Here is a 15,941-nt window from a genome sequence, read left to right as displayed (position 1 = left end):
GATGCCAGTGGAAATGCACTGATTGCTTAGAACCAGCTGGAAGAGAGTTCAGAGACATAATCAAGAAGAGGGTGATAAGGGAGTCCCCAGAGCTGTGACTCCATCAGGGAGGAGAAACAAATAAGGGCTTTCAATTTATTAACCTTTCTGTTTCTGGGGACTCATAGACATTGCTTGAGGCATTGTTCCTATTAAAATCAGGCTACCAGAACACTAGCTGGGTGAAATGTCTGGAAGGTAATTTTCTTTTGTCACAGTCACATAAAATAATTATGTATGTAGTCCAAGTTGTGATCAGACCAACTTCTTCTTCATTTAATTTCCTTAGTTGAGGAACACTGCAGTAACAAAATTATTATCCATTGCAATACTAAGAGAAATAAATATGCAATAAAAACATACTTGTAACACTGACAGTTATTGACAGAAAGTATTTACATTTGCGTGTATGCATTTGTGTATAGTACCAGCCAGCTGCAGAAACACAGTCAGATTGTTTACTCATCTATTGATAGTTTGAAATGTGATTTCCATGAACATTAGTCTAAGCTAAACTCAGTTGCTCAATTACTCAATGCAAAAAAGAAAACCTTAACAAACCAAGCCATACAAAAGAAACACAGCTGCAGATGAAGCAACTTCATTTTTGTATTGGAGCAAATATTCATGGAACATGTTTTGGAGAGGAATTTGTCTCATTCTAATAACAAGCAGTGAACAAAAAATACAACAGTAGCTTTGAACAGCACTGTTCCATAGCATACCGTTACAGTATATATGTGATATATAGTAAATTCTTAAAGCAAAGTATCTGTTATTACAACTGAAACATGTATGGAAGATGGACTTTAATATCAGCAACAGTAGGGCAGCATGAATAAACATAAAAGAGAAAAACACTTGAGGGTTACTTTTGCTCTCTTTGTTTTGAGATTCCAGTGTTTAGAGAGCAGATCAGATTTTGCCCCTTTCATTTGTTTTAAATTGAAACCCATTTCCTCCCTACCACTGAGTTGGAGTGTTTGAAAGGTGAGCCAATTCTGTTGTCATACTCCTAACCTGATAAATAAAACCTGGTTTACAGGATTTCATCTAATACTTAAAGAATAATCAAGTTCTTTGAATCATTATCATACAATTCCGGAACTGCTTGCAGAAGAAATATTATTCCAAATGGTGTTCCTAACGATGGTGGATAGGCTGTGGTGTGAGTAAGAATGGAATGGTAAATATGTTTTATCATACTTTTTGGGAGCTGAACATTTCACTTTGGGGACAGAGGTTAAGTAAGAGCTAAATCTGTTTTTTTGCTGGTAGCCCCAGACATTTAGAATCTAGTTGGTTCAGATCAGGTTCTTTCTCACCTTTTGTCAAGGAGTTCAATCTATCTATCTACAGGTAGTCCTCACTTACTGACTGCAATTGGGACTGGCAACTTGGTCGCTAAGCAACACAGTTATAAAGTGAAATGTCATGTGACTGCACCTGACTTAGGACAGTTCATCAGTTCCAGCTGCAGTAGTTAAGTAAATCCCACAGGCTGTTATGCACATCATGTCACCACAACTTCAACACCCTGGTAGCTTCCCACTGACTTTGCTTGTGGGAAGCCAGCTGTGAAGTCACAAATGGCAATCATGTGACCACAGGACACTGCAATCATCATAAATGCATGCCAGTTGCCAAGCGCTTGAATGGCGATCATGTGACTACAGGGACACTGTAGCAGCTATTACTTCAAGGACTGGTCATAAGTCTCCTTTTTCAGCACCATCATAATTTCGAACAGTTGCTGAATGAATGGTTGATAAGCAAAGACTACCTCCTATCTATCTATCTCCCTCCTCCATTTTTTCCTCATAAAGAGTTGTTGGAATTCAGGCAACAAAATACATGCATACATACATACAGTTTGGTGGTGTTTACAATATGGGATGTTAAAAGTTTGGGTTTAAAAAAATGTTTAAATCCCTGTTTTGTATTAATGAAATGAACTTTAATAAAACAAAGTAATATAGCAAAATAGAGAATTAGCTTCGGGATAAACAGAATTACATACAACAAAACTGTAGTAGAACTTATCTGTAACGTTCATATAATCCCAGAATAGTGTTGGGTAGATGATTTTCCCAAAGATATTGTTAACCAGATTTCTCTACTTGCTCGTCATCCAAGCCTCTGTGTTGACACATTTTGTACTTGATACTGGTAACTGTCAATGTCAATATGCTACAAAGCGGCAAACACAACTTGTTCAGCCTGTTGTAATACAGAAGGCCTGAATCAGAACAGGGTGTGTGGATTTAGTCCTTCTATATTACAGTACAACAGTCTGAACAGGCTGCGTTTGTCACTTTGTAGCACATTGACATTTTGAGTATGGATGTAGAAAAATACAGATGGAAATCTCTTCTCTGAAGTTCCTCTCTCACTAACTCTTTGCCTTTACTTATCTAACAGGTTGATAAGGACAAATAGATTTATATGTTATAGACTGCACTACCTCCTACCTCTTCCTGTTCGCTCATTCACTAAAGCTGAGAATAGGTTCTGATGATATTCTCTGCTATCCAGGTTCTACACAAAATTGCTCAACCAAGACAAATACTCATATGAGCTATATAACAGAAAAAATACATGCACACATAAGATTGCTGTTTGGTAAACAGGAAAACTGCAAATTGTGATATTTTTTGTTTTAATCCTTGGGAAAGGGACAGACGGTCTGAGGTTTGGGGCCAATATTGGTATTATCTATACAGATAAACTCTTTTGCAAACACAAGTTAAATAAAAATAAACAAATGATAGATTGTTTCATTAGAGCTCACTATTAAAATTTAAATTAAATACAACATTATTGTATAACTATAGCTGATGAATTCATATAAACTGGTAAGAGTAGCATAATCTGTTGGCTGAAATCTTTTGTTTCATCATTAAGGAGGTATGCAATGTGGCACCACAGGGTTCTGTCCTGGGTCCAGTACTTTTCAATCTCTTCATAAATGACTTAGATGTTGGAATGGAAGGGATGCTCATAAAATTTGTGGATGATACAAAGCTGGCGGGGGGAGGGGAATTGCTAACACCCCAGAAGACAGGATCAAGATTAAAAAAAACTGTGATATATTTGAATATTGGGCCCTAGTAGTAATAGGCCCTGTTAAACAAAATATTGCTTAATAGGGAGAAATGTAAGGTTCTGCACTTAGGCAGGAAAAAACAGATACACAGGTACAAGATAGGTGGCACCTGGCTGAGCAATAATACTTGCAAGAGGGATTTGAGGACCTTGGTGGACCACAGCTTAAGCATGAGCCAGCAATGTGCCAAGACAGCCAATTCAGTTTTGAGTTGCATCAATAGAGGTACAGTGTCAAGATTAAGGGAAGTGATAGTATTGCTCTATGCTGGACTGGTCAGAACACAGCTGGTATACTTTGTCCAGTTCTGGACACACAATACCAAAAGGACACTGAGAAACTGGAAAGAGGGCAGAGAACAGTGACAAAGATGGTAAGGGGCTCGGAAGCTAAATTCTATGAAGAGTGGTTAAAGGAACTTGTGCTTAGCCTAAAGAAGAGAAGGCTAAGGGGAGGCGTGATAGTAGTATTCCAATACATGAAAGGATGTTACAGGGAAGAGGGTGTATTTATTCTCCACAGCTTCCAAGTATAAGAAAGAACCAATGGATGGAAGCTTAACAGAGAGAAATCCAAACTTGAAATAAGGAGGAATTTCTTGACTATAAGAGCCATTATGCAATGGAATAGCCTGCCTCCCGAAATTGTGGGTGTTCCATTAGTGGAAGTTTTCTAGAAAATATTAGACAGCATTTATCTGGGATAGTATGAGGATTCCTGCATTGGGCATGGGATTGGATTAAAGATCTCCAAAGTCTTTTCCAACCCTATGATTCTATGAAAGTGGACTCCATTTTTTTTCTTTCTTTCTTTCAAAGGAGAAAATACAAGTCTGTATTTATCATGAACTTGCTTTAACCATAATCTCTATAACAATATTAGCCAAACTAACAAGGCAGATAATGTATGTGAAGTGTAGGACTAAGAAAGTCTCCTTGCCTTCAAGTAAATAAATCTGCTGGTTTCCCAATACAGCCTAATCCATATTTCACTTAACCCCCAAAAGTGTGGAGCACAATAAGCAATTGTTCTTTCCCATTTTACGGTGGAGACTGTACTCATCAAAATGTGCTGACTTTTCTATAATGATGTAGACTGCCAGGTATAAAAACAGAAAATATGGTATTATAGTTGGAATAAATAGAACATAGGCACAAAATTACAAATAGTGCATTAGCTGCTTCTGCTATTACTTTGTGTTCTCAGCTTTCTCTTGTGGGCATCATACACAACTATGCAGGCTTATAAAACATAGCATGTTAATTTATTTTCACATACTAGAAGTGTTTTAGTTCTTTCACTACACAAGATGTTAAGGTCATGCATATTCACACAAATGCATAAAAAACCTTGGTTTTAAGGTATTTAAAATAAGTTACCACTTCTATATTCTACAAGATACTATCCTTTGGGGTACTTGATTTTCTTACCTTCTTGCCAGCCCATTCCTTCTACAGTTTCCATTTGTTTCTTCCCTTAAGCTTCAAACACAGAAAGTAAAAATACTACAAGGACTCAGTTGAAACCCCAAAGACACAAGCTGTTTGCACTGCTTCCTTTTTCTTCATAAATACAGCTGAAACTGTGACTGAATAATTGGCTAAGTGCCTGTCAGCTTAATAAGGGAGAGGGAGATTTGCACTTACTATTCAAAGCCATAGATACTTCCTGCCAGTGGACTTCAACATGGATTTTGTTTTGCAAGGTTAGCAAAGTGGGAATGGACATCAGGTTTCATAGAGCTATCTCCTTTGCTCTGTTCTTATGCATAAGATTGACAGGGAAAAATACCACAGGAAGCAGGTCATGTAAAAAAAAAAAAAATAGAATTTAACCAGCCTTCTGAATTCATCCGTTATATAGTTCAACCTAATCAGAACCATTACAACTCCCAGGTCTTCAGGCTACTGTAGTCACCAAGTATAAGGCTACTGTCACCTGAACCTGAATATAGGAAATTCTGTAAAAGCTTCTGGGAGAAGTTTTTCAAAGGTACATATTCCCACATCTGAAGCTCGAGGTGGGGAGGGAGATAACATTTTCAATGATTTTCTAACCCATACCCACCAGCATAATAGATAAAGCTGAACCCCAAACACATTAGAAATGACTGATAGAATAATATATGGGTAGATGGATAGGATGGTATAGTGTCTTTAAATATTGGATATTTGATTAAAATTGATTAGTATGTCCAAGTCAAGTCAAAGTTTATCACAGTCAAAAACCAGTTTAGAATGAAACAACTGTTCAAGACAAAAGAGGAGGAGGACCAGATGTAAAACACAAGCTAAAGGAATGATATAGAATATTATTGTCACTATTATTACCAGTGTAAGATTAGTATGTCCATGTGTCAGTTGTTCCTAGATCTGGCTGAACAAGAACTGCAGTACAATATTAATGTAAACTAACTGGAGGTTTCTGTCCCTGGACCCATCTGTGGAGTACAGAAGATGTACCTTGTATGGTTATATCAATTTTATTTAATTATTTATTTTTGGTCCCTTTGAGTCTGTGTTGACTGGTTCCTGCAGTTTGTTTAGCAAGATTTTGGAAATGGTTTGCCATTGTCTTCTTCCTAAGGCCAAGAGAGAGTGACTGGCCCAAGGTCACCCAGTTGGCCTAAGGTAAGATTAGAAGTCACAGTTTCCTGGTTTCTAGACTGGTGCTTTAATCACTAAATGGGAAATACATGGCATTTTGCCACAAATTGAAAGGGGTGCTCAAACTCAGGGGGAACAACTTTGAACCAATAAAATACAACCAATACAGTTTCTCCTCCACCAGTCTTTAATGCAAGTTATAAATTAGGAATGATAACACTACATGTATATCAATCACTAATTTTGTTGTTGTTTTCATAGGTAAGTGTCATCTTTGATTTGTTAACCCACATACCTTAAGTCCCTGAAAATATACTTTTGAGCAGATGTATACATTATTATGTGCATATATTCCAAACTCCAGACAGTTTTTGTTTGCAAGTCTGGGGTTATAAAATATATTTTACAAGATTTTCTCCTGCCTGGGCAGTCGGTGCATATATCTGTCTGCTAGGTGCGTATATCTAAAGTTTTGGTATTGTGTTTGAATTACATATGGTACCAATAAAAATATAACATGCTTTAGAGAATTGCTTTATTTTATTATTCCTTACATTATGTACTTTTCTGTACATTCTTATATGTGAGTATATATTTTATACTTTACTTCCAAAGGCTGTATCTGTATGGCAGCTTCACACATCCTGTTTCTGCTATATCAAAAGGAATCGGTAAGTATGTTATGATTTCATTAGATGTTCATTAGATGTTGGTTGATTGGCTCTACCAATTAATAGAGGTATGGTTCTCCCTTCAGTGGTATATCCTATGCGATATCCTTCAACTGTTGCTGACTTAGAAACTGTATAAAACAACATTCCTGTTTCAGAACTCACATTCAGTTTCCTCTCACAAATTTATTAAAATGAGAAGACTTTTCTTGAGGGAGACTTGAGGTATCTCAGTCCGACTTTTTTGTTTGTTGTTCATCTGAAATCCATCAAGAGAAAAATAGTTCCCAATATATAGGAATATATTGGGAAAAATAAGTAGAGATATAAGAGGCTAATGAGTAAGATTAACATATCCAGAAATCTTCCACATTAAATAGAAAGATCCCTGTTACAGTTAATCTGGTTTATTAGTTGCAACTCTGTTGGTAATAAAACAATGAAAACCCTCATCTCTTAAATGTCTGTATTCTGTGAACTGTCATTTTTAAATGCTGTTCAACTGCATTTAAATGCACGCATGCAGGTACAATTGGCCATATGCGTTTCCTACATAATGAAGGTTGTTTCACTCAGTAAATATTTGAGGTATGGATATTATATCTATATCTCTATATAAGGAATATATATATGGATGTGACAATACTCAGCTGAAAACCATTCTTGCTACAGCTATCTGTCAATAAGTACTCGATTTTGTATAACAGATTAAATAGTCTTAAGCGTATCCTGGCTTTTGGAAATTGATAATAGACTACAATAGTAAAGTAATCTACTAATCTATGTTTATATAGATGGTGCAAGTTTGTGAAGTTTTAAGGTTACTGTATATAATTGCTCTGTTTGAGGAAGCTTTAGCTTACATATTCCACTCCAGAAATATATAAAGGCCAACAAACATTGCATTTATGTTTATTACCAAGAAATCTTGGTAAGCCAGTCTGATGTAGTGGTGAACTGACATGCCTCTGATGATTAGAGATGATGCTGAGGCAGTAAGCCCAGATGTGCAGAACTTTTAGGGATAAAGAAGCCAAGAGGTCACCCACCCGTGCTCCAGAAGACTGTTCCTTGTGAAGACACACAGGATCTGGAGGGCACCTGTGGGTGAACCACGGATAGAACACCGGGAGCTGAGGAAGAAATATCAAGCTCTCATCCTCATGCAGAGCCTGCATTAAGGAAACTGGGCTCGACCCAAACTCCACTTTCTAAAGTACGTTTGGATATAAATATTTTGACAGCTCAGAAATCTTCCAAACAGCAGAGCAACTAGACCACCGGGTAAGTGCCACTTTGACCCGGATATAATTGAAGAGAAAAGTAAAGAAAGAAATAATCATAAAGGTTTAAAATTAATTGAAGGCAAGAGATTTACTAGGAGTTTGAACTATAAAATCATGGAGGATTTGACTGTGAAGATGACAGAATTAGCAGACGTGGCAAAACTGACCTGTTTGAACAGGAATAAAACAATAAGTACTTTCTTAAAAGACTGGAAATCAGACTTTTTGCTGAAAATGATAATTTCTGGATGTGCTGTTTGAAAAAAGTTGATTATGGGAAAAGTGAACTATGTAACCTTAATGGGGGAGGAATGACAATAAATAAGTCTGTAACTGTTGCAAGATCAGAAGTCACTTCTTTAAATATTTTTCTTTTTCTTTTCTTATCTACTGCACTCTTTATCTTATCTTTTTCTTAATTTTGTTTTCTATATTTCTTCTATGTTCATCTTTTATCTGTTTAAAAAATTTCCAATAAAAGTTATGACAAAATGTTTACCTTTTAATTGAAACAAAAAACTACCAATCAAAAATCTTTCATAGAGACTTGATCCTCACTGATATGATACATCCTAATGATATTGGCCCATTATTATAATGAATAATGACTAATACTTATATTATTGCTACAATTTTAATATGTTTTTAAATAATTACTTTTTATTGTTGTTTATAGAATATAGGGACCCACCTAGAGTCTATTAATTTGGCACTAAATACTTGATAAGCCTGTGCTTCCTAAACTGGAAAGTTTTTTAATAGTGAAGGAGTAAAGAAGAGTCCATCAGCTTATCAATCTAGCTCCTCTCCCCACTATCATCTTGGCAAATAGCAATGGCAGGGTGAAGACAAGATTATTCCTCTGCCACAGGTGGCAGCTACAAAAGGAAACTGAAACTCTTCCTTAAAAAGTTGACTATAACCACTAGTTATTCTTCTGTTGAAAGACAGATGACAACCTTATTTTGTTACTAAGTCTCTCTGTGCCATACAGTACCAGGTAAAGGATGGAGAATTCAAAAATAGACTCTGATGAGTCCCTCCTCCTAAACTTGAAGTTCAAACAGATTTAGCACTTGCCTCGAGATAGATATAACCACTTGTGTTCTAGAAGTGTTATACATTAACTTGCTCCCTATGATTATCATTACACAATACTCTATTCTCTAATAACTAAATACTTTCTTGGAGTAATCGAAAGTAGTTAATTGCAACCCACTATCTGCTGCTAGATAAATGTTTTTTCCATCCCTTGTCTTCTGCTAATTGTAAGAGGAATTGGGATTTAGCACAATTTGTCTTCAGTTACAATATGGTAACTATAGCTGATATGGTAGACATGAGTAAAGACTGAGAGAAAGGAAATATATCTCTTTTAGGACACACTTAAAGGCAGAAAGCTACAGTGGGTCAGATTATACTGAACACCAGCAGAAAATCAAAAAGATGCCAAGTAAGACAAAGCCAAGGAGTAATAAGTGAGAAAAGGGATAAAACAAAGCCATAGCTTCTGTTCTGGCACAGATGAAGCAGCAAAAAGCTTAGTCTTGCATAAATGTCAAGATCTACTAGACATGGGACAGAAATCTTTCTGTCTCTAAGTAAACCCTTATATATCTTTCCCTTCGGTGGTATATCTTTCAACTGTTGCTGACACAGATCAGATAGCTCTACCCTTATACACTGAAAGACTCCTTGCCCAGTGAGCTCTGGAATGGAGCTGAGCCAGTTACAATGTATTCCTGTGTGTTACCAAGTAAAGCAAAGGCTTTGATTTGTTGCTATAACAATCATCAATAATATTGTGAATGAGAGCAAGGTTGGTATAGTGGTTAAGGTGCTGGACTAGGAGTAGGGGACTCAGTTCTGGTCCTCCCCTAGGCATGGGAGCCAGTTGGGCTAGTTCTCTCTCTCAGTCCTCAGCTGAGTAGTTAAAAAATAAGAACTACCTACCAATCTGCACTGGCCCAGAGGGGTAGATTCAATACAGAGATCAATCCACTAGATCTATAAGAATAAATAATATTTTCTATAAAATATATTGGTGAAATCCTCTAATTATAGTCTTTCTTGGCTAAATTTATGTTGTACACAGTTTCTAAATATAATAGTTTGCATTTTGTTTTCTTTAAAGTAATATCCTCCATAGGGCACTTCTGGCATGTTAACAGGGAGATGGATATTAAAATTTAGCTATATAAATGCAATGCAATGTAAGTGTTTGGCACATAAATTAATATAGCCATTATATTCTGAAGGAAAAAAAAATACAATTCCACACTTCCAATTCATGTTTAAAATTCGTATGTGTTTTAAAGAATATAAGCCCCAGTATATCATATCTCATTATAACCAGATAACTTATATCTGTACAAAAGTATACAACTGTATAGTGTTGCATGAGGTACTCTACTCCATGTGGAAAGACAATGCAAAAATCATTCCATTGAATATCCCAGTTAGATATTTAGAAAGACCATAGTCTGACTAATCACTAACTTCAAACTCTGGAAGCCCTTTTGAGAGAGAAGCCTAAAATTAAACTTTTTTAATAAATTATGTGGATTGGGCTCATATTTCACCATTCATCACAAGAAACAAAGCAACAACACTTGAGTTTTATTTAATTTACTTCAGTTCTATTTGCATAAGGTCACACAATTCAGACTGCATATTCATAAAATTCAGTATAACAACAATTTGGAGAGAGAGCTTTCATGAACCTGATATGCAAAACTCCAGTTCATTTATTAGAAATTAATGAGATTCATAACATATTGTTGGAACAGTGGGAAAACATGTGGTTGAAAGGACTGAAATTCATATTATGTTATAATCTAAAAGAGAACTTTTATAAAATGATATACCGTTGATATACGACTCCAAAAAATTATCTAGAATGTATAAAGATACTTCAAATTCATGTTGGAAATGTGGACAACATGCTTGGTGGACTTGCAAAAAAGCCAGAAAATTTGGGGTTCAAATACATAAGGGGGGGCAACAACAACACTAACCCATGATGATTTATATCATCTATATTTGCTAGCAAAATTTAATTCTATAAAATATTCAGAATTTTTATCTCATACTAATTGAATACTGAGAAATGGTACTGTTTTCCTTGCAACAAAAAAAGTATTCTAATGCTGTATTCTAATATGCAAAATATACTGGTTTGTATATAATGGGAAATCACAATTTCTTCCTATGTGAATGAGATTGGACAAGTCTTAGGTTCATGTGCTCCCCTTTTAATTTAACTTCCATAGTCATAAGTCAATCAGACTTTTTTCTTCTTTCTTTAACTAACAAATACTTTCATTATATTAAACTCATTTCTTTATTATGAAAAATATGGATAATTAATTTTGGCTTGTTCAAAAGTACAGTTCCTTACTTTTAGACATAATGTAAAATAATAGTTAGGACAACCTAGAACTGCAATATTTCATGTAGCCAACTGGTCTCCACATTCCCTGGTCTGGGCATGTTTTCTTGGTATTTTCAGATAGGAAAACATGAAAAATGCTTAATAATCTCTATAATAGGTTTGGTTTAATGCAATTAATATATGTTCAACATTGCAACCCAAACCAGGATATACATGTGATATTCCCAACCTCATTTTGCATTAGGCCTCTATTCACTATAGTCCTTGTCCCCCTCTAAATACCTTACATGTGTTTAGCAAAAACCAGTGGTTGCCCTCCACTGATTTAGAAGCATCCGATCTACTTGCAGACACACTGAAGAGGAACAAGATGGAAGTATATATGTTCAAGCCTGTGAATGTTGCTGGATTATGTAAACCTTTTATTAAAAAGTCAATAATTATTATTTGATGCTATTAAATTACAGGAGTACATGTTCTCCTGTACATGTTCAGATGAAGAGGAGAACCTCAGAGATATAAAGCTGGATTTTAACTGTAAAGCAGGGAAGAGTTAGAGAATGTATGATTTTAAAAATAGTCTGGAATTCACTGAGGACTAATAGGGGAAGAGATATGATGAAGAACCATACGTTGTTCTCCATAATTTCCTCTCAATTACCCCCTCCACCTGGAACTTACTTAAAGGCAGAATTTTAGCTACAGATACTTCTATCAGGAATCTGCCTATATGTTCACATCCAAAAAAGTGTTTGCAAAAAAAGAGGAGTGTCATGCTGAAGGTTTATGATTTTATCAACTTAACACATTGATTTTTAATTGTATTGTAAGCCATCTTGACAAGATTTCAATCTTCTATGTATTAAATAACTAAATTCCACGCACTGCCTCCACTTAATCAAGGTTTAGTTGGTTAACAGAAGTTCATGTAGGGTGCCATACTCATAACTAGTCCCCATCACTTTCCAGAGAACAAATCATCTGTACACAATGTATGCATGGACATTTTATCCAAATAAAATCCTTGAATGCAAGCACATTGTGGTATGGTCAGAAAGTATGATCCTAGGCCATTTATTCCCAATTAGAAGGGAAAGGGCTAGAAGGGATAGGCTATGCGAGTCCTCATCACCTGTGCAGAAAAGCATAAAATTTGTGCAGCCAGAACTTGTCAGCATTTGTGGGCTACAGCACTCACTAAACACATCCTTAAAGTAATTGCTTTAAGTAAGCACATTTATGTGCAGCATGCATAAAATTCCAAACCAAGATAGATAAAAACTGAATTGGAATATTGCCTGTGGAAAATTTATAAAGCATGCAAGCCTTTTTTGTAATCATAATAGTGAAACTCTGACTTCTATAGCTGCTCTTTGGTTGGCTTTCTTAGTTAAATCATTATGTGTGGAAGTTGACATACTGTTGCCTGACACAAGTTGATGAAAGGAAGGAATTGTGCTTGCTTTTTTTTTTTTTCATAGTGTGTCTCTCTCTGCTGGATGCCAATATTTACTACATCTCTCTCTCCCTCTCTCCCTCCTTTCCCCTACCCCAGACCCCAGATGCTGACATAGAGTTAAATTCTTACTAAAACTTAACTGCCTATACATATCTGAGAAACTCTAAAAAGGGGATGAAATCTGTACATGCCTGTTCTTCATCACTACCCTACAGGCTGCATACATCTTTGCAGCAAATGCATTCTGAGCACCTTGTATCTGTAGATAAACTTCAGAGCTGCAAGGTTAAGTGGGAAATAGAAATCCAATGACCCCTAGCTGGGTAAGTGAGCTTAACGACTTCGCTAGTGCCATATGTACACAGTGAAGCTGAACATACTCCCTTCTGTGCTACATTGGAAAGGGGAGATCAAACCAGGAGAATTACTACACCGTGCATTTTAAAATGAAAGGCTAGAAAAACAGGAGACCCCTACCAAAGAGAGTTAACTAATGAATCTAGACAGGACAGGATAGGACCAGAGAGAGAGAGAAAGAGAAAGAGAAAGAGAGAGAGAGGGAGAGAGAGAGAGAGAGAGAGAGAGAGAGATCTAGAGTTAGAGATAACACTCATGTTTGGTGTTTCTGGCTCAGCAGAAGCTTTCCATCACAGAATGCAAGTCAGATGAATTACTTGCTAAATCCTATTACTCCATGTGGATAAACCTCACATGCAAGTTAACAAGGCTGAAGAGCTGGGGAATTGGTGCTACTGAAAGTATATTCCAACATCAGAATGCTCTCAGCTCATGAGATTTAATAGGAGAATATAGCTTCGCATTCTAAAACCTCTCTCATTAATATCATGTGCTCAAAATACAAGGAATAGGCTCTATTTTCCCGCACCAACCATGAAATAAAAAATGCACCCCAGCCACAGAACAGAGAAAGGGGTGAAAAAGTACTGAGGTTCAAGTGGCAGAGTCTGCTAGCTATCAAGCCTAATTCTACAGGAATAGAGTAAAAACTTGTGTTGTCACTATGTTTGCTGAAGAACTATTCCCTGGATATTTGACAGCTGTGCAATATCTGTTCTTTGCATAAATTACTCTCTTCTAAATCACATCCAATAGTTTTATTGACACAATATGCAGAATGCACACACTGGGGCATGCATGGTTTCTATAACATGGACGTTTAAATACAGTAGAACAGACTGCAGTGTAAGGATTTGTTGATCTATATGAATGGAAGGGAGTTTTAATTCAAGAATATAACCTCAGCTTGAACAGGCAGCACAAACACCGAGATGCAGCCAGTCAGTCAAGTCACACACACAGGCACTAAACTTAGCTCTCCTTCTAGGCTTAACAAGGAAACCAACAGAGCAAACCACACAGGCAACTCAGAGAATCACCTGACAAGAAACGATACACATCTGAAATTACAACATTGTACTTAAGCTGTCCAAAGATTTTTTTTTTTTTACATCATAAATGAATTATGCTGTTAAATGGGTTTTTACCCATTTGTACAAGAGCCAGAACAACTGGCAAATAATTCACTTAAGTAGTGCTTAAATTTTAGAAGAGTGTGATAATGGAGAGGGAAGAAAACAGGTTACATCCATAATGACTCTTTTCTCTGCCCTTTCACATTATGTACACTGACTTGAGTTGTACCAAATACAACTGAAGGATATAACTCAAATTAATAAATTATGTGGGTAGGTGCTCAGGGCCTGTTTCTGCCATTTAAATGTTGGCAGGAAGGGAAGGGCAACTTGCATATTTCCCTTCTGGCTACTTATTTTCTCTTTCATTTGTCTGGATAGCAAACTCGTACAGAAGGGTAAGGAAAATCAGCAACAGAAATGATCCAATAAAAACAGCTCCATCCAAAATACATTTAGAGATATTTTATATAATCATTTAGAAGATGTAGAAGACAAGATTCTGTAGACTGGCTGGAAATCCTATTTACCCCACAACAAACATCATATATTAGCAGAAATTCCTTCCTTTTTTTTTTTTTAAAAAATAAACAGCAGCCACATGGTTAAAATACAATGGGAAAGGCAAATCATTTCAATCCCCTGGCAAATCTAGGGATTTGGGGAAGAGGGGGGGTGAATCGGGAATGTACAATGCCCCAACAAACTGGGTGGGGAAATTATACTGGGCCTGCAGGTGGGCATGATGAATCAGAATCAGTCTCCCCCTAGCACCTTGGTCACATCCACACGTATAGGAGCGCACACGCGTCTCTCCCTCCACCCGCCCTCCACTCGCAGCCCCGGTCAGGACTATCAAGCGGGAGACAAGAAGATGGTAAGAAAAGTTGGCCGATCGCCCCCTACCTGAGGATAGCTGTGTCTCCCTGCCTCACCGTGATGTTGTCAGTGCCTCGGTTATAATCCACGCTGCGGACCGGCAGCCCTGTAGGGAGAAGGCAAAGCAGTCTCAGTAGGACCAACGGGAATTGTCTCCGATCGGGCTGAGCCCTTCCCACCATGGCTGGAGTTGCGAAGGATGGACTTTTCTGTCTCTCTCTCTCTCTCTCTCTCTCACGCACTCTCGGCGCTTGGAGGATGGTGGACTTAAACCCAGAAAATGAAAGAGGGAGGGGGCAGCAGGCGAGAGAGGTAATATCCGGCCAGCGATCGAAAAACGCACAACTCTGCCTCTCCAGTTGATCAGTTCTCTCGGCTTCTTGGGGGTCTCGCTTCCCGACCTGGTCCTCGCTCGCTGCCTCTTGGCTTCTTTTTACGCTTCTCCTCCCCCCACCCTCTCTCTTTCGATGCCTTGGGGTGGGGAAGAGAGAATGCCTGGCTGTTTCTCTCGCGCGCTCTTTTTGCTTGTTTAAGTCCCCCAAATGCAAGCCGGACAGAGATCGGAAGGAAGAAAGCGGGCGAGGAGGCGGTCACACAAAAAATAGAGGGGGGTAGGGGGCAGAGAAGCCAGACCACGACGGGAGGGGAGCGAGGGAGAGAGACGAAAACAAACAAATCAAGGCGCCCAAAAGAGCTTCGAAAGGGCAAGCGAGCCCCCTAAGGCGAGAAGCTGCGACTTCGCCTGCCTGCGTCCCCCTCCTCCTGCTCCTCCGGCGTGTGGATGCTTTTGCTAGGGCGAGCGGCGGAGCAGCCTCTGCGCTCGGCTCTCTCCCTAACCCACTTTCCCAGGCGGAGCGAAGGGAGGAGGGAACGGGCGAGCGGCTCAGCGGTGGAGGGGGGGAAGGGGGTCCTCGCCGCCTGACTCGGTGGAAACTCGCTTCCACGCGCTCGCCCACCCACCCTGCTCGGACCTTCCCCCTCCCCACTCCAGCGAACCACGCTGCCCAGATGCGCGCGCGCTCCCCTTCTCCCCTTGAGCCGCAGCCTGGTCAGCCCGTCCAGGCCAAA

At 38.1% G+C, this 15,941-nt stretch overlaps 1 protein-coding gene across 1 annotated transcript in view; it reads right to left on the bottom strand.

Annotated features, from left to right (window-relative positions):
* The window catches only part of LSAMP (limbic system associated membrane protein), a 518,247-nt gene extending 502,546 nt beyond the window's left edge, over positions 1-15,701 (bottom strand). Inside the window, exon 1 of the mRNA XM_088140751.1 lies at positions 14,901-15,701. Within this exon, the coding sequence (XP_087996877.1) occupies positions 14,901-15,055 (155 nt within the window). The 5' untranslated portion in view covers positions 15,056-15,701. The remainder of the gene's footprint in view (positions 1-14,900) is intronic.
* Positions 15,702-15,941: the final 240 nt, after the last annotated feature.

This window comes from Python bivittatus, unplaced genomic scaffold (assembly GCF_059951505.1).
Source record: "Python bivittatus isolate LINGU-HERP-01145 unplaced genomic scaffold, Pbiv_v1 ctg000340_np1212, whole genome shotgun sequence".
NCBI lineage: Eukaryota > Metazoa > Chordata > Lepidosauria > Squamata > Pythonidae > Python > Python bivittatus.
The sequence above is the reverse complement of the archived record's forward strand: the minus strand, read 5'-3'. Positions and strand labels throughout refer to the sequence as shown.